At 36.0% G+C, this 27,969-nt stretch overlaps 1 protein-coding gene across 2 annotated transcripts in view; it reads left to right on the top strand.

Moving 5' to 3' along the window:
- NELL1 (neural EGFL like 1) overlaps window positions 1-27,969 on the top strand; it is a 772,999-nt gene that overhangs the window by 576,465 nt on the left and 168,565 nt on the right. For both annotated transcript variants that reach the window (XM_081063734.1, XM_081063733.1), the window contains exon 15: window positions 5,296-5,391. In XM_081063734.1, coding sequence (XP_080919860.1) covers window positions 5,296-5,391 — 96 coding nt within the window. The remainder of the gene's footprint in view (window positions 1-5,295; window positions 5,392-27,969) is intronic.

Raw genomic sequence — 27,969 nt, 5'->3', positions numbered from 1 at the left:
TATAGTAAGTGATAGGGTAGAAGGTGATTTGGGGGCCAATAATTATTAAATTATGCAGTATACTGTTTGCTTCAGACCAAAATGATGACGTGAAAAGTGATAATTGCAGGCATCTGGGTGTTTGGTTTTACATATCAAATTAACCGTCTGGATGGTTTTCATTCTTACTTTTTCTCTATATTTTAAAGTGTTTTTTTGAGGAGAGATGGGGGTGGGGTGGGCAGATGGAAAAATGAATTAAAATAAAATAATTTTGTTCCTAGAGATACCCAGTAGACTTAATGGTATAAAGTTGGAGCAGAGTTTCTCAATTTCAACGCTTGTTGACATTTCGGATCAGATCATTCTTTGTCATTCAGGGCATTGTAGGATGTTTAGCAACATTCCTATCTCTTCCCACTAAATGCCAGTAACACACTGACCCCACAGGCCATCTTGTGGCAACCAAAATATTTCAGGGGCCGTTTGGTAAATATCATGTTCTGCACAAAGTAAGGAATAAACCAAAACACAAACATGGTGGTGTTGATACCACCTTCATTATTAGCAGAGCAGGATCTGAAAACATGAGTTTAGGTCTGTATGCCAAGCTAGTTTACTAAGAATGAACACAGAATAATGCTGACTTTCCACCGAGCCCCAGGGAAGAAGCTATTATCAGAAGAATTGATACTCTCTGAAGGCAGCTCACTCCCAAGAAAGAAGTGGGGTGGATGTGGAGTTTTGCTGAGCATGACCAGATTTTAAGTACTGCCCCCCCTTTGGATTTGACAAGCATATAATCAAATTAGTTACAATATTTGGTTCACGATACCCTGTAACAATTGGGCCATGGTGATTAACTTTTATTTATTTATTTATTTATTTATTTATTTATTTATTTATTTATTTATATATCGTTATAGTTATTTTAACAATGAAATTCACACCTAATAACTCACTATCCCAAAGAAACTCAAAATGTAACAATTACCTATCTCTAATCACACCGTGCTTTCCAGCCCATTCTCCTGCTTCTCCTATCCGAGAAGCATCATCCTGATAAATAAATTTTCCCAGATTTACCAGTAGAATAAATTCCTCTAACCTCCCCAGGGGTGGCATGAGTGAAGCTGCCAAGAGAGGCCAGACATGATCTTAAGGAAAATGCTTCCTCAAGGAAACCAGGAGGGAAGAAATGGATTTCTTTCTAACAGATGGTGCTGCAACTTTATTTCCTTATTTTGTCAAGATACAGGGTGTCCCTTGGAACTAAGTATATGCCTAAAACTTTGAGAGAATCATTTGAAGTGGATATAGAACTGGAAGGGCTATTAATTTTTTATTAGTGCGGAAGTATTTTTGTCAAATTGAGCACATGGCGGTGATACACCACCACGTTCCCCTTAACATCCAAGTTTCATTTCACATGCTGAGAAATTCTGAATATAAAAAAGTAATCTTCCTGTGTATTAACTCTCCCTCAATTTGGAGTTTTTGTGATTTTATTCCCTTCTACAATAGAAAGAGTCCTTTCAAAAATAGAAATCATGCCATTTTGGAGTTGACCCAACCGAACACCTCCGCCAGGGTAGTAAGTTAAGAGCAAATGGTGCTATAAGGACAGATTCAGGTTTGTGGTCTTATTGTATACCTGCAATCGGTTGATGCTGTACTTCAGAATCTGGAAAGTGGTTGACAAAGGAGCAACATACTCATGATGCCTGAGTTTTTCTGAGTTTGCAAAGGAACTGTGATTTCAAATTCCAGTGCAAACCACATGATGCTACTGAGGGCATCAAGTTCAGCAAGGAGTGATAATGAGCCCTCACTAAAGAATAAGCTCCATGGCCCAGGGACCGGTCCTAACTCACTGCTGCATATCCAGTATCTAGAACAGAAACTGGTGTAGCATAGTAGTGTTATTCGGAAAAGCAGAGTCCTGGTGATAAGTAACAAAAATCATATCTCCTTTTTGAACACATTGTGCTGGCCGTGTCCTGTACTGGGTCATTTATGTTGACAATTTAATTTAACCTGTGCAGCATGTCTGTTATCATTACTATCATTACTGCTTCACTCTGCAGAACACTGAGATCCAGAGGGGTGAAATAATTTGCTGTGGGTCACACATCTAATAAATATAGGGCAAATATTTGGGCCGTGTGGTTTCTACCACCCCACCATCTCATAAGCTGAAAGTAATGTAGGGTGACGTGGCTTCTTGTATTGGTTCTGCCATCAACTAAGCAATGCTGTGCAGATTATAGGTTCTCTGCGCATCAGAGTCCTTTTCTTTGAAATGCTAGGTTTGTAGTTGATTAAGATGAGCCTATCCAGATGTAAATAATCTATCCACAATCTCTTGACTAGTAGGACACAACAGTGTATTTTGATATTTTATGCGGTAGTCAAAGAAAACTTGCATTGATCTTCGTTTCCCCATAGTAGGTTAGGTTTGGGATGACATGCTCCTTAACTTGTTTTTGTGGTTTTTGAGATTACGTTGTCATAAGACCTGTGGTTCGTATAGGCAATGCATTTCTTCTTTTGTCCAGATAAATTCCATTAAAAATAGTATGTGCCTATTGGTTGAAATGGAACTAGGTTCAGACAAAAAATGGAGATTAGATTACAGGTATGAACTTAAACAGCTGCTTACCTGCCTTCTTTAATATCATATGTGCAATTTAGACATGCATGTTTTTTTTCTTCTAATTTGTAGTCAGTTCCATTAGCCCTTATGGAACTATTCACAAAAGGAAGGAAGCTACCCATGTGATTACATATAAACCTACACTATAACATACAAAGAGGAGGTAAAACTTTGAAAGCAAGGAAGTATTTACTTGAATCTTGCCTCTGCTACTTACTACCTGTGTAGCCTTAGACAGGCCACTTGATTTCTGAGCCCCAGTTTCACCATTTTTATAAGAGAAACAATAACATCTCTCTAATAGTTCCATGATAAGGGCTACTACTACTCTTATTAGAAACTAAATCAAGCATAAATCACAAGATCGTAACAACCCATCTTGGTGAAGCTGAATACCTTATAGGATGGGTTTAATTGTCTGTGTATTAGATGATTTGTTTCCGGTCCATTCTGCACAGTCATAATGATATCGCTATCAGTCAATTTTATTTAACAAAACACTTATATCACACTGTGCACCAAACAGTATTTTAAGCTCCTTACAAATACTAACTCATTTCATCCTCATAGCACCCTATTTATTATGTACATTCTTAGAACATCACAAATGTACATCTGTACATTCTTAGGACATCACAAGCATTCCATGCTTTCTTCAAAAACCTCCTTTTATCGTTAGTGTTTAAGGGGTGCATGAATCAAGAGCACACATGTATTGTGAAACAGCAACGAGTCTCCTAACCAGGTCTACAGATTTTGTGTGTGTGTGTGTGTGTGTGTGTGTGCGCACGCAGAGATGTAGATCAAGTGCTGTTTGACTATTTTACTAAAGAAACCCAAGCTGAACTTCCTGCTTCCAAGCCCCCGCCTTCTTTTGGTGCCACTTGAAACTCTCCTCAATAGCTTTTCCTCTGTCATTTTTAGATGACAGATGAAAAGTGTACTGTTTACTGTTCTGTTATTAATTTTGATGTGAACCTACATTTTAAATATATTTCTTTAAATGTCAGTCACCAGAGTCTACGAGGTGTGATTTGGGGGATGAGAGATATATTTCTCTGTATTTTGATTTTGTGATGAACATACCAAGGCAGTAATTGTCTAAATCTTTTTTTGCACAGGCTCAGGGTACTCAGATGCTGAAAAGAGAAAATGGTTTTCAAATTCCAGGGTACATGCTGTCTCGCCTCTGGCAGGAGCAACGAAACTCACAATTAATTACTAAGCTACAAAATGTTAAATCATATAGTGGTTATTAAATGATGTGGAAAATGACAAGATTGTGAGAAGTTTTGTGAAGTTGAACTAGTGTTCAACTATCTAAAGACATTATGTGTCTTTTTAAAGTTAGACCCATATTATTTATGTGGTAATGGCAAAATATAACCATGGCATTTTCTGGCTGTAATTATAAATTTAAAAATGTTCTCACCTAGCTCTCATGTGAATAAAAGAAACTCTGGGTTAGCAAGTTGCAATCATCTTCATTAATGAGAAATTTTGCAACATTAGTACACTCAACTATTGGGTATCCAACAAGGTTGGATAATAAATTATTCTAGATGGAAGTGTTGCAGAATTGTTAGAGAAAAAGTTTTTCGGTCAGAACAACCTGCAGAATATAAATTAATTCATTCAGCAAATATTTTATTGAGTATCTGCTATGTGCTCAGATACTAAGGCTATGGTACAATGGGCAGAGAAAAGAATCATGGTACTTGTCCTCATGAGCCTTACAGTACAATGGATGAGACAGGAAATGATAATCAATTATATGTAAATAAACAATTATATTTCATGCTGCAAGGGAGAGGTGTATGGAGTTATGCTATGCTATTCTAACATGTAATGAGGGAAACGAGCCAAGTGTGGGTTGCCAAGCCTAGCAAGGTAGTACTGAGATGGAGTCAGGATAATTTTGCGATGCTTAGCAAAAAGCTTAAACTCCACTCCTCTGAAACTGTATTTTCACACTGAGGCATTTTCCCTAAAGGAATAATGTGGGGTGTGCTAAACAGTCTAATTATACAGACAAGGCATTGTTTTTAGCACAGAAGTATTGGAAACATCTTAAGTATTCAAAAATAAGTGGTTAAATGTATTATGTTATAAAAAAATATATCTACTCAAATCTTTTAAAAATAATGTGAAAAAGCTTTTATTGTAATAAAAGATATTTAGGAAAAAAAGTAGTTACAAAATAGTGAGTATTTAAATTGCCTTTGCCTTTATCCCATCCCTATCCTTTTTATTAGGTTGGTGCAAACATAATTGCGGTTTTTGCAATTATTTTTAACCCTTTAAACCACAATTCCTTTTGCACCAACTAAATAGTTATTCAATTTATCCTGTTTGATTTCAAATATATTGATAATAATAATAATGATAGTAGTAATACAAGCAACAGTAATAGCTATTCATACTATTTACCATTTAGCACATGCCAGACGCATGCTAAACATTTTTCGTCCATTATTTCATTTGGTCTCCTCAGTGAAACAGGAATTATTCCATTTATCTTTTCAGGTACCAAAATTTTTAAATATGTCCACACTGATATGTATTCCCTATGCAACAAATAAAGAATCACTCCTGCTGTTTGCCATGAATTTTCTTATCGCCATTTTATCTAAGAGAAATCCTTCATTCTTTTGCAACAGCATTCTGCGAAGAGGGTTGCAGATATGGTGGGACGTGTGTGGCGCCCAACAAATGTGTCTGTCCTTCTGGATTCACTGGAAGCCACTGCGAGAAAGGTAACCTAGCCCTTTTTCAGGGTGAGGGAGGGAAAAGAGAGAGTTTCAAAGAGAATACAAACTCTTTCTGCTGGAGTATAGTACTGGGTGTTGACTTGATACCTTACATTTCAGTGGTAGGTGTGGCTCGCCAAAGTAGGTACCTTTTGATAACTGCATAATAAGTGTCCTCCCTCTGAAAATAGGCTTTCATTTGCCCTCCCTTCAGTGTCTCTAATTTATCAAGGTTGAATCTTTCTCTGCTGTAATTGAAAGTGTGCGTTTTTGGTGTTAATTAGAGATAAAGCCTGGTGATCTGACCTGCCCCAATTATTATCTGTTGGGGGTAGCATCATGCAGGACTATTGGAGTTACAACAATCTGCTGTGTCAACAGAATCTAAATTAGAACCACATGCTCCTTGCATAAAAGCACATTAAGTAACTCCAGCAGCAGGTTTATTGGTGTGCTTGGGATTTTATTCAAATATTAGCTTATTAGGAACATTATCTTTCATAGATCTGATAATATAAGCCAATTAGTATTTGTAAAATTCCATTATATGCATCTTTCTATTTGAAATAAATGTAGTGTTTACACTTGGTACTATTTGGTGATATCTGCTCTATTATTAATTGGAGAAGTCCTACTTGTGTGTAATTGAAATTGGGATTCAATGTTAATATGCCAGTGTATATATCAGTGCTAGCAAGGGGTCTGTGCCACGTAAGATTGCTGTGTATTTGCCCACGAGTATTACTGGGCTCAAATCACAGTATTGTGTTTTTCTGAGTCTGGAATATCACACTTTGCACTTCTCATAGTACAGCATCAAAATATGGAAATACGATGCTGTAGTTATTATTTGATGAAGAAGAGGAAGTCTTTATCCAATGCCAGAAATCTGCGCAAAGCTCTTGTTTCCTTTCCTTCATGTTTAAAGGTTTCTGAATTTAGAAAATACATTTTTAAATAAGCTTATTTATTATACCCCAACTTGCCCAACATATTACATTGTACTGTCTGTATATTTATAAAGCATCTCAATCCTTTATGTCAAAACACATGAAAATCTTACTGTATAATATGTGCAATATGTGCACCATTGTTTCCATATTTTTGACATTATCAATGAATCAAATTACGTTTTTTAAATTATAGTTCATTGGTTTGTACATTTAAAAAGACATATAAAGAGCCAGTACTGCCTCTGAGCATCATGAGAGAATTCCGCATGGAGTTGGAGAATTCTTGTCCAAAGCAGAAATAATTAATGGTAACTTAGCACACGTGTCCTTCTTACAGTGCATTTGATTTTAATTAGGTTATCTAAAATTAAAAGTTTCTCATTATTTCCTCTAGAACTTCCATGTTTCCCTAAAATGAGTGTCCAGGAATTAATGGGGACAGAATGGTGATGATGCTAAGGTCGATGATGGTGATTACTACTGCTGACAAATACCATTTATTATGTACTAATTATGTGTCAGGTCTTTTAAATGAATATTTTAATATTAAGAATAAACAAAAGAGATAGATACTATTACTCCTGTTTTGTAGATGACAAAATGAAGCTTAGCTAGGTCAAATAGCTTCTGCAATGCTACAGAGCCAGTATTAGAACTGAGAATACAGTTCAAGTTGCATTTCACAAAGCCAGAATTATGAACCCTTGCATGTGTTCCTCAAGGGTCATCCATGAACTTGCTGTTAAAATCCGGATTCCTGAGCCACCACCCCAGAGCCGGTGCTTCAGAATATTTGGGGGATAGCCCAGGAATTTACATTTTCACCAAGCACCTCAGGTTGCTTGTTATAAACCAGTTATTAGTTAAACCAGTATTATTATTGTGATGTTTAACCAGAACATTTACTCTAAAATTCTTATTCTGTTCACATGATCAAGAATTGAGGGAGAACATTGATTATAGAGCTGGGCCTGAGTCAGTGGCCCCCAAGGAAGAATTAATTATGGGTTCTGATGGCTTGTTGATTTGACATCTACCCTTTCCTTTGCTCAGTAAGTGATTGGTTGAATTAGTGCTTATATTCTGGTCCATGATGTGGGACAAGAAAAATAGAGATAAAGGAGAAAATCAAGACCAGAAGCAAAAGTAAAATAGAGATAGGCAGGACATGGATTCCTATATAAATGTTAAAGCTGAAAGTGAAAATTGAGTATTTTCAATGCCACGCTATCTTCCATCGGTAGCAAAGCTGTTCTATTTAATATTGGCCAATTTTCTAATTCTATGAAATTTTTGTGGATAGGATAAAGTACATATTTTCCAATCCATTGTGTGCAAGGGATCAAGATGAATTATAAAACAAATACTTACAACCTATGCCCTGTCTTGTCTGAATTATTTTGTCATGTTGATCATTAGCAATAAACGTTAAGTAATTCTATTCGTCTTTCAATCGTGATGCTACATGCCTTGAGACTTATGGTGCAAAGGAAAAATGGGAATGCATTGTGAATGTCTACAGCATGATTACACTAAATCTTTTATTTTTTTTGTTTTAATTTCAGGGCTAACTAAACAGTCCCCTTCGAGCTATACAGAATCTACTTATTTTCAGTCTTAAAGATATTTCCCTAGGCCCCCCTCATTACTGGTTCTGTTCATTGCTTGTGATATTCCGCCTTTGAGAATTCAAGTACACTTAGTTAAATCACTGAAGTCGTTTGTTAAAGAAAATGCCTATCTGGAACTTAATGGAGTTAAAAATCCCACTTGTGTTTGGTATGTAACGTAAAGATGAACAGCTCTGCATTTATTTATACTGATGAGATTTTAGTAAACTTAAACTTTTCATAACCCCACACAAGATAAGCAAACATTTTACCTCTTTTGGGTTCTGGATAACACGTTATATTGGTTCTCCTCTTACCCTTTGTTCTTGCTCTGTGCCCTTAGCTTTGATTTGGTTTCACATTTAACATTGAGATGAGTAACAAAACCAGTAACAAGTGTACTTCTGCTACTGTTCACCTAGAAAAGGGCTGCTGGTAAAAGCTCCCTGAGAGAACTAAAAATGTGTAATATCACACAGACATAAGGTAGCCGAGCACAAGTCAAAATGAAACAACACAAAGTCTTCCTAGAGATCTTTTAAATGTAAAATCAAAGAGCTACACTAAATCCAGAAATATGTTACCTACCATAAAATAGCAGAGTATCTTCCTTTGGGAAGTAAATAAGCCCAAATTTTCTACTTGGCATTAAGCAAATTTGCAAGCTGCAGTAAGTAGAGATTAAATATAAGGTGTTAAACTCTGTCTAGTTAGGGGCTTCTTACCCTTGACACTTGCAACATTTGGGAACAGATAATTCTTTATTGTGGAGAGCTGTCCTATACCTTGTGGGATCCTTAGCAGCATGGCTAGACTCTCTACCCACTAAATAACATAAGCACTCCCACTCCTAGTCATGACAATCAAAAAGGTCTCCTGACATCGCCAATTATCTCCTGGGAGGCAGAATTACCCTGGCATTGTTGACAATGCCAGGTCTAGATTTGGCTTTTTAAACAGTCTTAAAATATATGTATATATGTATGTGTATCGTACAATTGTATAGACATCAGGTACCCATAACCAGTGCCTTGAGAATCAGACACTGAGAGTTGGACAAGACTAGTCAAGCTATAGAATAGGCCATAGTCTAGTGTAAAAGAATTAGTAAAAACATGCTGATATTATAAAAATAATAGACCTTGACTTTTTCTCACAGTTGCTCCAGAAATGTATTCATTTATTATAAATATTATTCAATAAACTCACATAACCATTGAACCTTTCACAGTCTCCAAGCCCTTCCAAAATATAGTAAGTATCTGATCAAGAATATTCAGGGAAATCAGTAAATAACCACAAAATTTTACAGCATTATCCATTGACAATATAAGTTCTAGTAGTTACTATTTCTCGTTTTGCATTATCTGAATTTTCCAATTTTCTACAATAAATATAGATATTTGTAATAAGAAATGATTTTTAAAAAACACTTAAAATAAAGAGAACATAAAAGTCATGAAAAGAACTTCATTTTTCCAAGTTACTGGGGGTCTTTTAACCTTTGCTAAAGGGAAATGACTTTTTGCAGGATAATTTATTCTGTCCTTTTCCCTACGTCTTAGGGACTTGCAGATATGTAGACAGAGGGTAATCGTTTGCCCTGAGTATATTACTGGTATTCATCCACTAGGCAAAAAAAAAAAAAAAAAGGTCAGAAACAAAGACTTCTGTATTTTTCCAAATTTCAAATCTTGCCCCAATTTTGAGAGAGCTCTGATGGCATTCATCTATTTGTAATTGCTCTGCCTGTCCCTGCTTTAAGGGAAAATTTTAAGAACCATTAGGGAGTGGATAATAGTTCCATTCCATTAGTAGACAAGAGCATGTTTCTTCTGTTCATCTCTAGCTATCACAGGACTGTGGGGAAGGCGTCTGGGAAGAGGATGAGTGCAAGTGGGCCTCTTCAGCTTGTTAGCAGTAGGAGATTTATTTAACTTTTCTGAACATGAGATTTCTCTGGTTGTCTGGCACATGTACATAGCAGCTTTTACCGTGTTTCCCTGAAAATAAGACCTAGCCGAACAATCAGCTCTAATATGTTTTAATATAATACCTGGTCTTATTTTGCTATAATATAAGACTGGGTCTTATATAATGTACTGTAATGTAATGTAATGTAATGTAATATAATTAATATAATATAATATAATATAATAATGTAATATAATACCGGTTTTATATTAATTTTTTTTGCTCCAAAAGATGCATTAAAGCTGATTGTCTGGCTAGGTCTTATTTTTGGGGAAACACGATATTAATAACATTGCTGTTGTTGTGTAGCTAATAAATGCCCCGAAAATAGTAAGCAGTACTTTTTTGGAATCATTTAAAAAGGGAAATAAGAGGATTTGAGGTTTCTCTGAGTTGTCCATCCAGTTGAACCCACCAAAAAACAGTGGACACAGATGGTCTTTTAAAGCATCATTAAAGTTGGATGAGTGTGAATTCTTCTTTTAATCAAATTTATTGGGGTGACAATGGTTAGTAAAACTACATAGATTTCAAGTGTACAATTCTATAATACAAGGTCTGACAATTATATTCACTAACTCATCCTAGAAAAAGTGCTACACATCTCATTGCTGAATATCACTATGGTCACCTTTGAAGTCCTCCCCTTGGGAAGCTATGCATCGACGCCAGCGCCTAGTCCATCCTTCAAAGCAATTTTGGAACTCTTTTTCTGGAATGACCATCAGAGCTGTTGTCGTATTACACTTGATGTCTTGAATGTCATCCAAATGTCTTCCTTTCAATATTTCCTTTATCTTCGGGTAAAGAGAGAAGTTATTGCGGGCTAGATCAGATGAGTAGGGAGGGTGTTCCAATACACTTATTTGTTTACTGGCTAAAAACTTCCTCACAGGCAGTGCCCTGTGAGCTGGTGCATTGTCGTGATGCAAGAGCCATGAATTGTTGGTGAAAAGTTCAGGTCATCTAACTTTTTCACACAGCCTTTTCAGCACTTTCAAATAGTAAACTTGGTTAGCTGTTTGTCTAGTTGATACAAATTCATAATGAATAACCCCTCAGATATCAAAAAAGGTTAGCAACATTGTTGTAACAAGCTTATGAACTTAATTGTCAAACCTCATAAATCATTTATATATCACATTGTGTGTTTACCACCCAGAGTCAGTTCTCCTTCCATCACCACAAATTTAACCCCCTTTACCTTCTTCTACTATCCACCCCCGCAATCCTGTGGTAACCACTAAACTGTTGTCTGTGTCTATGAGTTTTTGTTTCTTTGTTTGTCTTGTTCCTTCGTTGCTCTCAGTTTTATATCCCACATATCATTGAAGTCAGGTGGTTCTCGACTTTTTCTGTCTGATTTATTTCACTTAGCATAATAATCTCAAGATCCATCCATGTTGTCACTAATGCCTGTATTTCATCTTTTCTTATGGCACAATTCCATTGTGTATATATGCCACATCTTCTTTATCCAATTATCTATCGAAGGACACTTTGGTTGTTTCCATGTCTTAGCTACCATAAATAAAGCTGCAATGAATATCGGAGTACATATATCTTTACAGATAAATCTTTTCAGATATTTAGGCTATATATTCCAGGAGAGAGATTCCCGGGCCATTTGGTAATTCTTGTCTTAATTTTTTGAGGAACCTCCACACTGCCTTCCATAGTGGCTACACCAATTTATATTCCCACCAACAGTGTATGAGGGTTCCTTTTTCTCCACAGCATCTCCAACACTTGTTATTATTTACCTTGTTGATGATGGCCATTCTAACTGGTGTGAGGTGATATCTCATTGTGGTTTTCATTTGTGTTTCTCTGATGATTAGTGATGTTGAGCACCTTTTCATATGTCTATTGGCCGTCTGCATGTCCTCTTCGGAGAAATGTTTATTCAGGTCCTCTGCCCAGTTTTCAATTGGATTGTTTGTTTTTTGTTGTTGAGTTGTATGAGTTCCTTATATATTTTGGATATTAGCCCCTTATTGGAGGCATCGTTTGCAAATGTCTTCTCCTATTCGGTGGTTGCCTCATTGTTTTCTTGATGGTTTCTTTTCCTGTGAGTTAGCTTTTTAGCTTGATATAATCCATTTATTTATTTTAGCTATACTTCCCTTGCCTTTGAGGTCAAATTCATAAAATCTTCTTTGATTCCAAGGTCCATAAGTTTAGTACCTATGTATTCTTCTATGCTATTTATTGTTTTCAGTCTTATGTTTAGGACTTGATCAATTTTAATTAATTTTGGTACATGGTGAGAGATAGAAGTCTAGTTTCATTCATTTGCATATGTGAGGAGCTGTTACCTGCACTGGATGTCTGCAGAAATGGAGAATGGCAGAGGAACCAGTTGCAATGGAACATGACAGGAGCCCACACCCACTAACACAGAACATTTGTCTTCTGTGTTAAGCTTCTGTGGCAGCTGAATCTTGAGTTCAGGTGCCATACCTAGAGTACTTGTTCAGGACCTTCTTCCTCCCCTCAATTCTTTCTTCTTTCAGCCGTGATGGAGAAATAGTGCTAAAGATCCAATACAGTTCCCCATGGCGTTGCCACCTACATCTCAGAGCTATTTGGAGCTATTTTAAAACCCTGTTCCTGACACCCCAGGGATTACCATTTTGCCTGGCTTCAGACATATGAGGAAAAATACCCTAAGCCATTTTTTCAGTCTCATCTTGATACAGAGCAAGGTTCTTCAAGTAATTTCAATACAACTGTAAGGAGTGTTATACCTTTTGTTCAAACGCAAGGATTTGGGGTAAATTAAAACGCAGCCTGGAATAGTGAAAAGAGTACTAGACTGAAGGGCAGAGTCCTAAGTTCTTATATTAGATGTGCCACCATGAATTATGTAGCCTATTATCCATCAATTATGAGTCCTAAACTTTTGAATTTGTTATTTCTCATGAAGCAGCTAGTTTCACCTTACTGAGCACATATAAGGACACGTATAAGTATTATTCAGCCTGTCAGGAGTGGAGTAGGGGTGCTAACCCATGTATAACTGAGTCCAAATTTTATACACCTTCCAATATAGGTTGGCTCTTGATAGCATTACCTGTGGACAGGGGCAATTAAACCTAACAGATTACATGAGAGGTCAAGTAAGTTATGTTCCCCTGTGAGTAATGAGCCATAGTTTCCTACTTGATTATGTACATTATTTTATGTCTTCGTTTCAACATCTTTGTTGTGCCTAAGGCAGGAAGAAAGTGAGAAAAATAGGAGTTAAGAGCACAATTTATGAAGCTATACTAGCCCAGTTTAAGTTGGGGTTCCACTATTTACCAGAATCTGTGATATTGGATCAGATATATGTAATCTTTCCAACTTCAGTTTGCCACTAAAAAAAAAGAGGATATCAATATTACCTATCATGTAATATTATTGTAAGAATAAATGAGATAGTCTATTTAAATCACTTAGCAAAGTGCTTGGCAAACAGTAGGTGTCCATAAATGATATCTATTCTTGATTCTATCCTCAAGTGATAAAACTCGGGTGATAAAACTGAGACTCAGAAATAATAGGCTGCTTTTCCAAGGACACTCAGCAGGTAAATGGTGGAGCTATGCCTTATATCCATCTTTTACTACTGAACTGTCTATTCTTACCAGCTCTTATGGCCTCTCACTACCATTCAGATGTAAACTGGTGTTATTCATGTCATCTTTGCTAATTCATATCCTCTCTGTTCCCCTAAACATTTTATTCACTACTACTTAATGAATGGGAGACACCGTGTTTGATTGGAAGGAACATGAACTCTGGAAGCAGACTGTCCAATTTTGAGAACCAGCTTTACGACATTGGGGAGTTACTTAAAATTTTTGTGCCTCAGTTTCTTGAGTTAAAACATGAGAACAAAAACAATACAGCCTCACTAGACATTTTTTTTTAATTTTCTGGTATCTGGTGGGCACACTATAAGCACTGGATATTATTAAGTAAAAATAGCATGTTTAGTAAGATTCCAATTTTCATGCACAGACATATATACACTATGCACAGAAGAGGATACTGGGAGGATATTGATCTCAGGTCCTTGGGTGAATTGGGACGTTTCAGGACAACAAAAAATGGTCTCATTTCAGTGATTAATTCACGATTGTATTAAAACTAAATAAAAACTTTTTACCTTGTCACTCATCAGCCTGCCACAATCTGACAATTCTAAGTGAGCAGGAGTTGTGGACAGTTTTCCTTCTTTTCTTTCAATATCATATTTTTAAATTCACAGATGTCTTGAATCTTACCCAGGGTGAGAGAGTTTTATGGGGAGAGAATGTGTATTGTGGAACCGGTACAGTGGTGTTCTAGCACTGAGGCCTTCTGGGAGGAGATAATGCACTTGCTGGTTCTCCCTTTGTGAGGTGCTTTGGTAATGGTCTTCTATCACTAGCGCCTGCCAAATGAAGTTCCTTTGACATGGACAGTCCTTTCATCCTTCTGTAGCTCTGACCTTGTGGCGGTCCACTTCTCTGTTGTGGCTTCTTTGCCTTGCAAGATTTACCTAGGATTAGGCTGCTGATCTAACTCTGTTTTGTACACTCCTTATGCACAGACGTTTCCCCCCTCAGTCAGTCTAAGTACAGCCCTCTTAATGTGTGCGTATGTTTTGTTTCCCTTGCTTTACTTTGTGACTGAAGCAGCCCCAGACCCAGGCATTGACCTTCAGACTTCAAAGGCAGAAGTCAAATACCAGTTGCTATGTCCCTCACCATCCAGGGAACATTTCTAGCTGTGTATGAAGTCTGTTACCCTTGGACGAGTTTACAGAAGATGTTCTTCTTTCACTTTCCCAATAAAAGGTGACCTGTATTACAGAACTGTACACCTGAAACATATGTAACTTTACGAACACTGGTCACACCAATAAACTTTAATTAAAAAAAAAAATGACCTGGAACTGGCAGCATGCCAAAGAGCTTTTGCTAATCAAGTTCTTACTTTTGTTCTCACCAACACTCTCACTGAATTTCTAGGCCTTTGTCTACAAAATCCAAGGTGGTTAATGGATAATGTAAGCACAACTGATTTTTGAATGTGTTGTAAAAGTATTCTAGCACCCAGCCTTGGAATGTGGGCGTGCTTAACATATAATTATCTCCCAAAACTCTGACGTGAAAAAATTCAGTTTTAATATCCTATTACATTTGAGTTCAATCAATATGTAATAAATGAGTAAGTATAGACAAGGACCTTAAAATTCACATGATCCAGTCTTTTCATTTGATAAATGAAAAATTTATAATAACTCCAATTCAAGTCTCATTTAAAAAACACCTAATTGAAAGTATATCATATTGAGACTGGAGGAGAGAAATGCTATTAATAAGAATAGTATAGAAATTTTGTGTACTTTCAGTAAATTTGTCAGCATGACTTTCCAGAAAGCAAAGTGAAGGGAGCCAATCTTTTTAATAAATTGACATTCCCTGTCAAACAAATATACGCTATTAGGTATTACCTTGTCTAGTTAGTAATGCAGAAAATAAATTCCTGACTATTTAGATGACAAGCAATTCTTGCTCATTCTACTGAACTGTGAAAGTCAGGAGCTTGGTTCATACCCTCATTTTTAATTTTATGCCCTGGGAAACAGACAATACTATAACTTGCAGCACAATGGCTAAACAGAAAGAAAATCCAGGTTTCTGTGAACATATGGCCAACTGGAGCCCAGACATTACAAACTTTCCCTAGTAAGTACTGTACTATCCAAAAATTCTTTGTATCCAAGAACATGTACTGCACTGCAAATCATGTGGAAAAAGGCTAATTGAAGCCAATAGACTGAAGGAGAAGGAATATAACTCTCGCGATTCGCACCATTCTCCCCTAATAGGATCCACTGATTAGAAAAGGTAGTTGTCTGAAAACATTCACTTGGGTCCAAAATATGATGAATCAGACATCAAGATCTATTCATTCATTTTGGTGGTGGTTATAAGATAAGCGGTTTCTGGCTTGGTGGGCTAATGTGGTTTTAAAGCATTCTCCAGTTTAAAGAGACCTTGAAGTTATCTACGCGTGGCAGCAATTTTAGTTTAGTAGATTGAGTCCCTGAGGGGAAATTCTCGAAGATTATTTTATTAAAGAATATTTTGCTAAGAAATCCTTTCAGTCCCTCCTCGTTGCTTACAAGATAAAGTCCAAATCCTATGGTGTGACATATAAACTTTAATTAAAAAGACATTTATGATTGGTCTCTGTCTACCTTTCCAGCTTTATCTCCTACTTCTCCTTCACATACATCTGAAATTCCAGCCCATTGTAAACTACTTCTGATCACTGAAATGCACCTTATTTTTTTAAATTTCTGAGCTTTTGTTTGTAATTTTCTCTCTGCTTGTGACACACACACCAACTTGAATGTTGATCACAAATATGTGATATTAATTTAAAATAATAGAAAAGATTGGTTATTGAGGGTCTCCAATAATCTAGAAAACTCTTAATTGTCTCTCTCTCAAATTGCTCCTCCTATGGTCTTCTTCATTCCAGGAGATGGTGAAATCTCTCCTTTCACATTTTCTCTGTCAAGATCTTGAAATCATCCTTGATTTCTCCTTTGTTTTGTATTACACATCCACATCCTTGTTCGCCTTCAAAATATATCTAGAATCCACACTTCATATGACATCTTCCTCAGTAATCTAGATTAGTGTAAAAACCTCCTAACTCATCTCCCTTCCACTGTTGTACAGTAATATCTTTTCAATATAGTAGTCAAAGAGACATTGTTTAAAAAAATAATCAAAATGCTAGACCCAATTATCCCTCTGCTTCAGATTCTCCATGGCTCTCTATTTTCACTCAGTAGATGTCAGTGTCATTACAATGACCTGTAAGACCCTACATGCTCTGGACCCCTTTCCCTATTACTTCTCTACCCTCACTATTCCATGTTCTCCCCCTTACTTGTATACCCTTACTTGTATACCATCTCTTTTAGTCATAACGGTATCCATGATTTTCCTAGAAAATGGTAGTCATGTTTCCCTTACTGTAGAGTTTGCTTGGAGTTTTCGTGGTCAGCTCGCTTTTGTCATTTAAGTTTCTGGTCAAATGTTATTGCATCAGAGAGACTCTGACCCTTAGCTAAAAAAACACATCTCCTCCTCCTTGACACTGTTTTACTGTCTTAAAGAGCCTTTATCATTCTCTGACACATAACGCTTTTTTGTGTGTAATCTGACTGACTAGCCAGAATAGAAACTCTTTGAGGGCAAGGTTTTTTGTCTTATTGCCAACTGTATCTCCAGAGTCCAGGAGAGTTGCCTAAAATATTTAGATTATTTAGTAAGGATTTCTTTTCGTGTTTGTGTTAGTCTCCTAAGCCACACAATACTGTCATCATGATATGTCTTGGAATGAGAAAATTATTGCTGTCAATCATACACCTTCATTCCTGATATTTTTAGGTTATATGTAATCAGAGTTGTCCTTTGTGTTTTCTTCTCCCTCACTTTCCCATTTAATCAAATCCCTGCAATCTGGCTATTTTCTCCATCCTACTGCCTAGTCTAAATCACTGTCATTTGTATTTTTGCCTGGAATGATAATGGAAGGCGTGACTCCAGACCCAAAGTCTTCTTCTTCCTCATTCCCAAAAAAGTGTTATTTCTGTCAATATAATCCCTATACACATGAATATAATCAAATTATTTCCCTGTTAAAAAAGATGGTTTCCAGTGTCCTTGGAATAAACTCCAACCTGTTTTCAGTAGTTATTGATGACTCTGAGCCTCTGTCTCATTCAGTTATAATCAATGCTCCTCCCACACCAAACTTTTTCAGATTTTCTCAGAGCAACCGTCTTCCTACTTCAGGCCTCTGTCCAGGGTATATGCTCTATCTGAAACTCTTTGACTTCCCTTTCTCTACTTTCCTTCTTCCCCTGCAACATATCCAGTCCCCATCTTTCCATGTTCTCTCACATAGATACTTAGGCTTTTCTTCAGAAATATTTTTCAGGCTCCTTAGCCAAGGTTAAGTTCCCTTCCCTATGTTCCATTTCAAGCTGGTTTCCCTTTTCATAAAATGTATCATATTTAATCACTGTGTATCTGTTTTTTTATCCCCTTTCTTCCTACCATCCGTTTCTGTAGCATAGTCAACATATATGTTTAACTTCTGTTACCACCAGAAAACTGCAAAGTATTGACTCAATATACCAGTTATTAACACAGTGTCTCCAAACCAAAATGGTATATGCTGTAACCATTTTTCTCCATCCCTTTCCTGTTGGTCCTATTCTTCCCACTCCAAAGTGTTAAGACATATTAAATGATACCATATGGGATTGGCATAACATATTTCTGAATGACGGAAGCATTAACATCTATGAAGGAAACTTTGATATATATAAACCAGATGATTCATTTCAGGAGGATAAGGAAGTCTTCCATTCCTCTTGTAAACAAGCCCTGGCCTGCCATAGCCCATCCCTGACTGAGATCAGCCTGCCCAAATATGGCACTTCCCTGATTCTTAAGTTGCCAAACAGTCCATTTTTTATTGGATCACTTGTTTAGAACTGTTAAAGAACTGTGAACTGCACTTTTAAGCACTTTTTGATTTACTGTAAACAAATTATGGCACTCTCTTTTCATAAAATGATGGCAAGCACACAATGGCAAGATTTATTTTTCCACATGCTTGGTCTCCAGAGAGGTGGAAATACCTCATTCACTGTGCATTGACCATAAAATCCATGCATTCTCATTTTGGAGATGTTTACATTTTTTTAACCTATCTTTCCCGTGTTTCTTGCAGAATCACAACTTTCCCAATCTCTGAAGATTTTGGTCAGAACAGTGAAGAAACTGCTTAAATTACATAGTGATTTTTAATACTTAGGCTAGACCTCATTTGGGCTGGACCTTGTGCTTGATAAATATTATGTTATTTAACATTAGTATCCTTCAACCCCATATTACTTGTCTAATTTCCTCATATAATTCTATACCACGCCATTTTTCAAGCCTGTAAGCATAACTCAGGGCCTTTGCACCTGGTGTTCTCACTTTCCAGAATGTTCTTCCTCCATATATCTACATGACTCATTTCTTCACCTCCTTCAGGTCTCTACTCAAATGTCACTTCTCCTTGAGGCTTTTCCTACCACTCTATTAAAATTGCATCCCCAAATCTTGCCCCAAACAATAGATCTCAATTCTCTGCTTTTTTTTCCTCAAAGCACTTACCTTTTAAGACACTGATTTTACAACTTACCTGTCTTTTTTATTGTCTCTTTCCCTGCTGGAAGGTTGACTACCATGATAGCAGAGGTTTTTGTCCATGATTGCTGCTATAGCTCCAGCTTTCAGAATAGGGACTGGTGCTTAGCATGCACTCAAGAAATATTTAGTGAATTAATGAATATTATCCTCATGTATTGAAAAAAATTGAGATTAAGAACTGCAAAGTAATATGCCCAAGATTATAGGGCTAAGAAGTGTCAGAACTGTGATTTGAACTACACTTTATGCCTCAAAGTTCAGTCTTTAAAACCCTGCCCTTTGCTGCCCTTCTCAAAAAGGCAAGGCTGATTAAAAAGGCTTTGACCATTGTCAGAGCTCATCTCTTCTGGGTTATTTTTCTCAGTTGACCTCTGAATTCTGAGTGTGCTGCTATTGTTTCTTCCTATATCACCTATACCACACTGATGTTTTGAGAGACTAATTTTCCTCATTATACTTTAGTTAATACTCTCTTCCTTAGAATGGGACTGGTGTAATAGTAACATTCCATGTAGTACAGATCATTACAGTCTTTGAAGCATGTTTCCAGGTACTGTATCATCTCTCTCTTCAATCTCTTAACAAGTCCATGAAGGATATATTATCATCACGTAGTTTTACTGCTGAGGAAAGTGCGGTTTAGAGATTAAAGACATCGCTCAGGTTTGTATAGCTATTTAAGAGGGACAGCTGGGGCCTGAATTCTTCTCTGGTGGTTTAAAATGTCATGCTTTAATTTTTTTTTCTCATTATTATGTCTTGCCACCCCCAATCTCCCTTCTACAGGAATCTTCATTTCTCTTGGCCCCAACTCATTACTATGGAAGTTTGATTTTGAAAGTGCCAGAAGGATGCCACTGTCATACCCTTTTACCGATAGGGCATTCTTACACCAGGACAATGGGGCAAAATGTGACCTTTCAAGCTGGATGTCAGCCACGCACCATGTGACATTGAACCAAGTTATATACCTTCTCAATCTGCAAATTTCTCTCAATGTTGCTGTAAGAACTAGAGAAACTCTAATTAGTAAACACTAGGCGATAGTAAATTAGTAGATTGTAAAGAATCCCAGTGTACAGACTATCATCTATAGCTTTTGTATTTGCGGGCAATGTTATCAATTGTACCTAATATTTACATACGTCGTTGTAATCACAGACTCTTTAAAAGGTGTTTCTTTTTCAGCATCTCAAGAAAGCATTGTGAAGTAAGATTAATTTCCATCTAACAGACAAAGAAATGTATTCATATGGGTTAAAATGAGTTATTCAAGTTCATTTAATTAGTAAGCATTGAGCTGGTATTCTAATTGGCGTCTTTCAGTACCACCACTCCAATTTCCAACTTGAAGTGGAATAAAAGCAATGTGAGCCTCTCAGTGAAGATGCCACTCAAACAAGGATTAATAAGTAAATATTATCCTATAAATACACCCCACGCATATTAGGGCATGACATAACACATCTTCAGAGGAGTGAAATTTTTTAAATCAAGAGGAAACAAGATTCCTGAACAGATGTTTGCGAATCAGTATTGTACAAACAATTTCGAAGTTTCTGGAGAGATGTGAAGTCTGTTTCATATATATGTATATATTTGCAAATCTTCCCCCTGATTTAACACACTCATTTTTTTTTCCTTAAGGAAAACTTATTTTAATGTCAAATAAATACATTTTTATGAAGTAAACCATCTTGCTTATATTTTATTAGTTATTGGCACCTAAATCCAGGGCATCTGAGAGAAACCCTTTTCCAATTCCTTAGTCTTTAACATATCTATAGTTAGTATTTTTGACGTGGCTATGTGCCAACCACTATAGTAAGTATTTAAATGAATTATAGGATAAATACTATTACTTTGCTCATTATATAGGTGAGGAAACTGAGACTTGAACAGGTGTTGGTTTGAGATTGGAATTTGCTTCTACAGCACAATGGGGCTTTTTATTTTTTTTCCTAATAAGTTCTTAGCTATCTGTATTGTTGAAGGTATTTCTGAAAAATACTACCTTTAATTAGGGACTTAAATCACTGCCCCTTTCTCTCTTCAGCTTCTGAAATATTTAGCAGTTTTTATCTTGCAAAACCTTTGATTGGTAAATGTTACATTCTGTCCCCTTTTATGTAGGGTGATTGCAAGCCTTGAAATAACCCTAAGAGAACGTGAACAGGGAAAAGCAGGAGGTCTGGAAAACTCAAAAAAGTTAATCAACTTTTACTGAAATGTAACATGTAGATAGAGAAGCACACAAAGCATAATTATATAACTCAAGGAATTTTTATAAACTAAAAACACCTTTGAAACTAGAACCAAGAGTTAAAAATGGAACATTATCTGCATCCCAGATGCCTCCTCTCCTGTCTTTTTCCAAGACCCCACCAAGAGGAACCATGTCCTGACTTCTAATACTATGGATTAGTTTTGCCTGTTTATGAACTTCATACAAATGGAATCAAACTGTATGGCCTCTTTTGTGTCTAACTGCTTTTGTTCAACATTAGCTCTATGAGATTTATCTATGCTATTGGTTATATTTGTAGTTTTACAAATTTTCATTGTAGACTAGTATTCCGTTTTGTGAAAATGCCAAAATGTATTGTTGGACATTTGAGTTGTTTCCAATTTTGGTTATTTTGTTATAATAAATATTCTTGTACACATCTGTAAAGCATGCATGCATGCATGCATGCACACACATTCCCACACATGAACACTTCTCATTTCTCTCTTCTGTTTTGGTTGGATCAGTATTTAGTGTTCACCTTATTATGTCTATTATAAATTATATTTATCAGTAAGCACTGGAGTTAGCTATCATTACTTCTCTATTGCACAACAGTTTGCTTTCCCTGGATTTAATGATTTTCTCATTTTATTATTGTTTGCTCAGATTTTCGGTCATTCAACATTGTTTCAATCCCTGATTTTATTCAAATAATAATATCTTCCAAATACATCAAAATGCTTTCTATGTTTTATAACTTTAACTTAATGAGGTAAATTTTCAAGACCCTTCTGATTGCCTCCATTTTATGCTGGAAGCTCTTTAGGTCTATGACACAGCTATTGTCTTTGGATCTTCTTTCAGCATAATTCCTTTTTTGTTCAGTCTCCTATTTCCTGAATACTGTCTATTTCTCTTTTTTGGATTACACCCTCCTTTTTACAGATCAGATAATCAATTAGCTTCTTGAGAAAAAGTGAAAAGAAGATAAGTTGTTCAAATGTTGCGTGTCTGAAAATGTTTTTACATCCCCTTTGTACTTAGTTGATAGTTTGGATGGGTATAAAATTGTAGGCAAAATAGGGTTATTTTTCAGAATCTTGTAGGGGATAACTGTATTATTATACTTTCCAGTGTAATTTTGAGAAATACAGTGTGCCATTCTATTCTTGATCATTTGTATAACACCTAGTTTTCTCTTTCTGGAAAATTGAGGCCTGTTTTTTAACTTCAATGTAATAATATTTATTGATGATGTACCTTTGTGGTGGTCTATTATTAAACCAATGTGCTGAGTACATTGAAGAGCCTTTCAATTTGGAAAATCCTCATTTCATTTCTAGGATTTAAAAAAGAATCCTTTGACAATTTACTACCCTGCATTTTCTTTGTTCTTTATTTCTGGAACTCCTATTATTTGGGTGTCAGACCTGTAGATTGGTCTTTTAATTGCTTACTTCTGCCTCATTTTCTATCTTTCCTTTATATTTTATTTTTAGTTCTTTGTTGGGGATTTTGAGATATTTCCTCAATTTTATCCTCCAAATTAGTGTAATTTCTTTCTGATGTCCTATTTTATTCTTTTTTTCTGAAATTTTCTTTTATTGTTTCTGGTTCTTGTAGGTACTGTCTTCTTCAGTGTTTCTGAGTATGCAATAGCAAGAACTTTTTAAGTTGTCTTATTACTTAGTAGAGTTTTATCTAAGTTGATTATTTTTCCTTCTGATTTGTTTTGTCTGCCTTTTGTCAAACATCCAGTAGCCTTGGCTATCTGCTCACTTTTATGAGTGAGACATTAAAAGTTGGTTGAAAACTTAGTTTGCCTGTGTTGTATGTTGATGTTTAGGTTTATTCTTTTGATATAAGTTGTAGAGAAGATTCTTCTAGTCCATTGGAAGGAATTAATTAAATTTTCAGAAGAATTAAACTTAGTTGCTAGCATTCTGAAAGCCAAGTGGAAAGGATAAGACAAAGTGTTTCAAAATTCAGTATGAAAATTTCACTTAATTTTCTTTTTAGTATGGCATCTATGCTCTCAACTATCTTCCAGTTTTTGTGGTACCCTCTGCTTAAAATAAACCTCCAGTCTTTCCTGGGGCAGGAGAAAAGCAGAAGTCAGCTGGGGTGAGAGAGCAGCTCTGATGAATCTAACTGCTTCTTTAATTTCCAACTAGTTTTCTTCTTTTAGCTTTACAACTCTTCACAGTTCAAGAGACAGCTAATGCCACCAATTCCTGTGTTCTTGATTTACAAATCAAGTTGCTTTTTGGCTTTTTTCACTGTAGGCTATGAGTAATTTTCTCATGTCTTCTGAGTAAGTTGCCATTCATCCATCTCTTTCCAAACTTATGTTGCCTTTGTCTCCTCTCCAATGCGCTTTATTTTTGAGGGTTTATGACCTTTATAATTTTCTTCAATTATTTTATTTGTGTTTGGTGAAGAAAGTAGAGGCAAATGTGAGTATTTAGTCCAGAACCTTTAAATGGAAGCTAGCCCCTTAGTTCAAAAATTGTTTCTGACCCACAGGTGAAAAGTCACAAGGAACCCTGGTCAACATGGAAATATGTATGCAATAATAGTAGTAAATCTGTGAATATGGTTAGATTATATAAAATATGTTTCTCTTTAAGAAAAATGATTGGGGGTAGGGATGCAATTTTATTTATAACTATCCCATGACAATTGCTCTTTATAAAACAAAATTAAGAAGAGACTTCTGAAAAAATAAACACTTACTCTTTGAAAGTAGAGTATCTCTCTAATTATAGAGAACAGTATTTAAGGTGTTAAATGTCTGAATTATTCCTTTAAATTTGCAGGATATTATGGGAAATTGGGACTATAAATTGCCATTCTACTAACAGTAGTTAAATAAGGTTTAAAAAAAATTCAAGGGCTATTTCACACGAAATTTCATTTAAAATATAATTTCAAATGATTTGGAAGTGTGCTTTTCAATGGCTTGGGAAATGACCAAGGGCGTATAAATAAGAGGAAATGGTAAAGGGAAATGTAGTACATAATTGGGCTTGAAGGACCATCAAGATACCACAGAGATGAGCACTGGGCTCAGACTTATTTAACAACTTCATTAATGATCTGAAAGAAGGACGATTCAACAAGTTAATTAAATCTACAGATGGTCCTTCGTGGAAGTTACAAATACCAGGGAGCGCTGAGAAATAATGTAGAAAGACCTGGGGGTCAAAAGCTTTGATAGCTTTGAGCATAGAAGAACAAAATTAAATTTGAGAAGGATAATTACAATTGAATACACTTTGTTCAATGAAAAAAAAAGAAAGGAGTTAAACTGCAAACATTTAATGCTGAATAGAAAATAGTAAAGCTAAAAGAAATCTTGTGTTGAATGAGTAAGTTATTTAGACAAGAGCAGAGCCTTGTGACTCTAGAAATGCATTAATTTAAAAAGTAAAATGCACTTTTTCATAAGTTGTATGCCTAATGTTCACAGAACATTTAGGTACCAGGAGATGGCTGCCTTTACAAATGTAAGAATTGCTGTAACCCTCACATGTGCTTACATGTTAGTAAGGTGGATGGATTAGAATCTCACAAATATACTTTAATGGATTAATGAGATTAAGATCAAGAAATTGTGGGGTGAATGGTATGACAATGGAGGAATCATTGAGAATGAACTATGAAATGCTTGGCTTCGACTTTTAAAGATGCACTGTTTGTGTTAATGTGTTTGGAAATTGGGAAGATTGGTGAGTAATTTTATATGCTTCCCTAGTAGTACCATCCGTGGTAGTTCCGGAACCCTCTCAATTCTGGGTGTTGGAAAACCTTGTCAGATTTCAATGGCAAAGTCAAGAGAAAAGAATCCCACCAAGTCCTGGGGGCAGGAGAGCAGCCTGGTGGAAGTTATAGTGATAATGATCAGAATGAAAATCATCTATATGCAAAGAAATGGGTGGGAAAGCTGTCAACTACTTACTAAGTACCTTACCTGTGTCAAGATTGTTCTAAGCACTTTACATAAATTAACTCCTTTAATTCTCACATTCATCCTACAGAATTAGAAATTATTCTTATCCCCAGTTTGTAATCAAGAAAACTGAAGCCTAGAATATGTAAGAAAATCACCGAAGATTAAATGCCAATAAGCACAGGGAAACTGGAATTCAAACCAAGGGGACTGCCTTCTTCTAAGATATATATGTAACACACACACACACACACACACACACACACACACACAGAGGCGCGCACACACACACATTTGTTTGTTTGTTTATTTTACCCAGCTGTGTTACACCATCTCTCATAGAATGTTAGCATAAATAATATATGCATAACTCATGTGTGTATATAGTTTGTCTGTTCTTCAGAGTTTTAGGTGCTTGTCCTAGGCAAAGAAGCATTTTTCTTCCGGGACTTTCATTGACAGAGCTGTTTTTATGTATAAAGTGTGTGAGCAGAATTCAGTCTGCAATTTCTAACACAACATCATCTTAAAAGAAGAATGTTTTGTACCTGGATTGACTGATTATTTATCTTGGGAGGGAAGACACATTAATTAACATGTATCAGAAATAACATAATCTAATAATGTCACTCCCTACTATTGCCATCCAAATAAACTCCTGAGAGTCACCATGTTTTAAAATTTAAGTACGAATTAATAATTTCTAAAGGTAATGCTTATTATTTGTTAGACTATTCAAATATTTTAAAAGCTTCGTTAGGAGATACATGAAAAATCTGTGTGTCCTCCAGCTACAAGTTTCCCTCCTCCAAAGGAACAAAAATTACCAGCTTCTTGTATATAGGCTCCTAGGCCACCAATTTTATTTTTCCCCATTATATTATTTTAATGGGATGTCATTCTGAAAAAATCATGCTAGGGCTTATTTTCTGGTGAAGTCTTATTTTTTGGAGAAACACAGTAAGAGTGCGATTATATTTGTCTTTCTTTGTCTGACTTATTTCACTTAGCATAATGTTCACTAGGTCCATTCATGTTGTTACAAATGGCAAGATTTCATTCTTTGTTATTGCTGAATAATATTTCTATTTGTGTGTGTGTGCGTGTGTGTGTACACATACATAAACACCACATCTTTATCCATTCATCTATCAATGAACATCTCGATAGCCACTATATCGTGGCTATTACTAGTAATGCTACAGGTGAACAGATGGGTGCATTGAATTAGTGTTTTTGTTTTCTTTGGATAAATACCCAGAATGGAATCGCTGGATCAAATGGCAGTACCATTTTTAATTTTTTGCAGAATCTCCATAATGTTTTCTGTAGTGGCTGTACCTAGATGATGTGGGTTTGTTTAGAGCTGATGAGGATATCTTGTAGAATGTAAGAGAAATTAAATAGATTGGAGAGTATTAAGATATACTTCATAATTTTATTTGAAAGCTGCCGGGATGGGAAAATTCCTTATGAAAAGTGTGCAAAAAACCACTGAGAAATGGAAAAATGGAAGGATAAAATATAGGGAGCTTTAGTGGAGAGGGAACAAGATATGAAGGGGCAATTCAGGAGATTAGCAGTGAGAAGAGATGTCTAGGGTGACTGATTACTTTAGCCTCTCTATATCTGCCCTGTCTTTGAAACTAATCAGAATTCCTCAAGCTTCTGTGTTTGTAATAAAAGTGAGGTGGTCTGAATTGAAACTTAATCACATTTAGGAAAGTCGAGTATCCCTTCTGGGAGAGATCAAGCAGATTATGAAATGATTTTACCGAACTGGTAACAAGACCATTCTTTCTAACTTTTGAATCTGTATTTGGCCAGATAAAGCACATGGAAAGAAAATCCTGTTTTGGTCCCTGGGGCAAGACACCTAAGATATATTTCTTTCTAACTTTTACTTAAATGACTCATTCAGCTTCTAGGGCTCACTTCACCCACTAAAATGGCATTGGTGATTGTGGAGAAATTTCTTCATGATAGAGTGGAATCCCTTCTATTATTCTAGTAATAGTAATTCCTCCATTATTTAACACTATATGGGAAATGCCACAGGTCATGTTAAATGTAGAACCTTGAAAAGCATGAAATATTAAGAGCATAATTCTACTTTTTGACATCAGTAGAAATTGCATTGGCTTCTCTGAAAATAACACCTGAATCGAAGCCTCCAAAATGAAGCAGCCTGAAAAAAAAGAAAAAAGAAACATCAATCCTCAAAACCAACCAAAGGTGAGAATTTATTGATTTAGGGGGGAAAACAACAACAACAACAACAACAACAACAACAAAACTGAGACGATACCAAACCTACAGAGACCAGGTCAATTCATGCAGACTTTAAATGTCTTTTCGGTACCTTCTTCAATTCCAGGCACATGAAGTGGCAAGTTTTAGCAGAAACAGTTTTCCCTTGTGTGTGCGTGATGAGGAAACTAGCTTCATCACATAGATGAATTTTTACCCCAATGTTTGTCATCCATTCATCAGCAATTGAGTAGGCCATACCCTGGGAACTTTCTCATCACCTGCAGTTTTGCCTTTTTCCTAAGGAGAAAAATTTATAGGGAACAAAGCTTGTAGGAGGCGAGTGTTT

This window comes from Rhinolophus hipposideros, assembly GCF_964194185.1.
Source record: "Rhinolophus hipposideros genome assembly, chromosome: 10".
Classification (NCBI taxonomy): Eukaryota; Metazoa; Chordata; class Mammalia; order Chiroptera; family Rhinolophidae; genus Rhinolophus; species Rhinolophus hipposideros.
The sequence above is the reverse complement of the archived record's forward strand: the minus strand, read 5'-3'. Positions and strand labels throughout refer to the sequence as shown.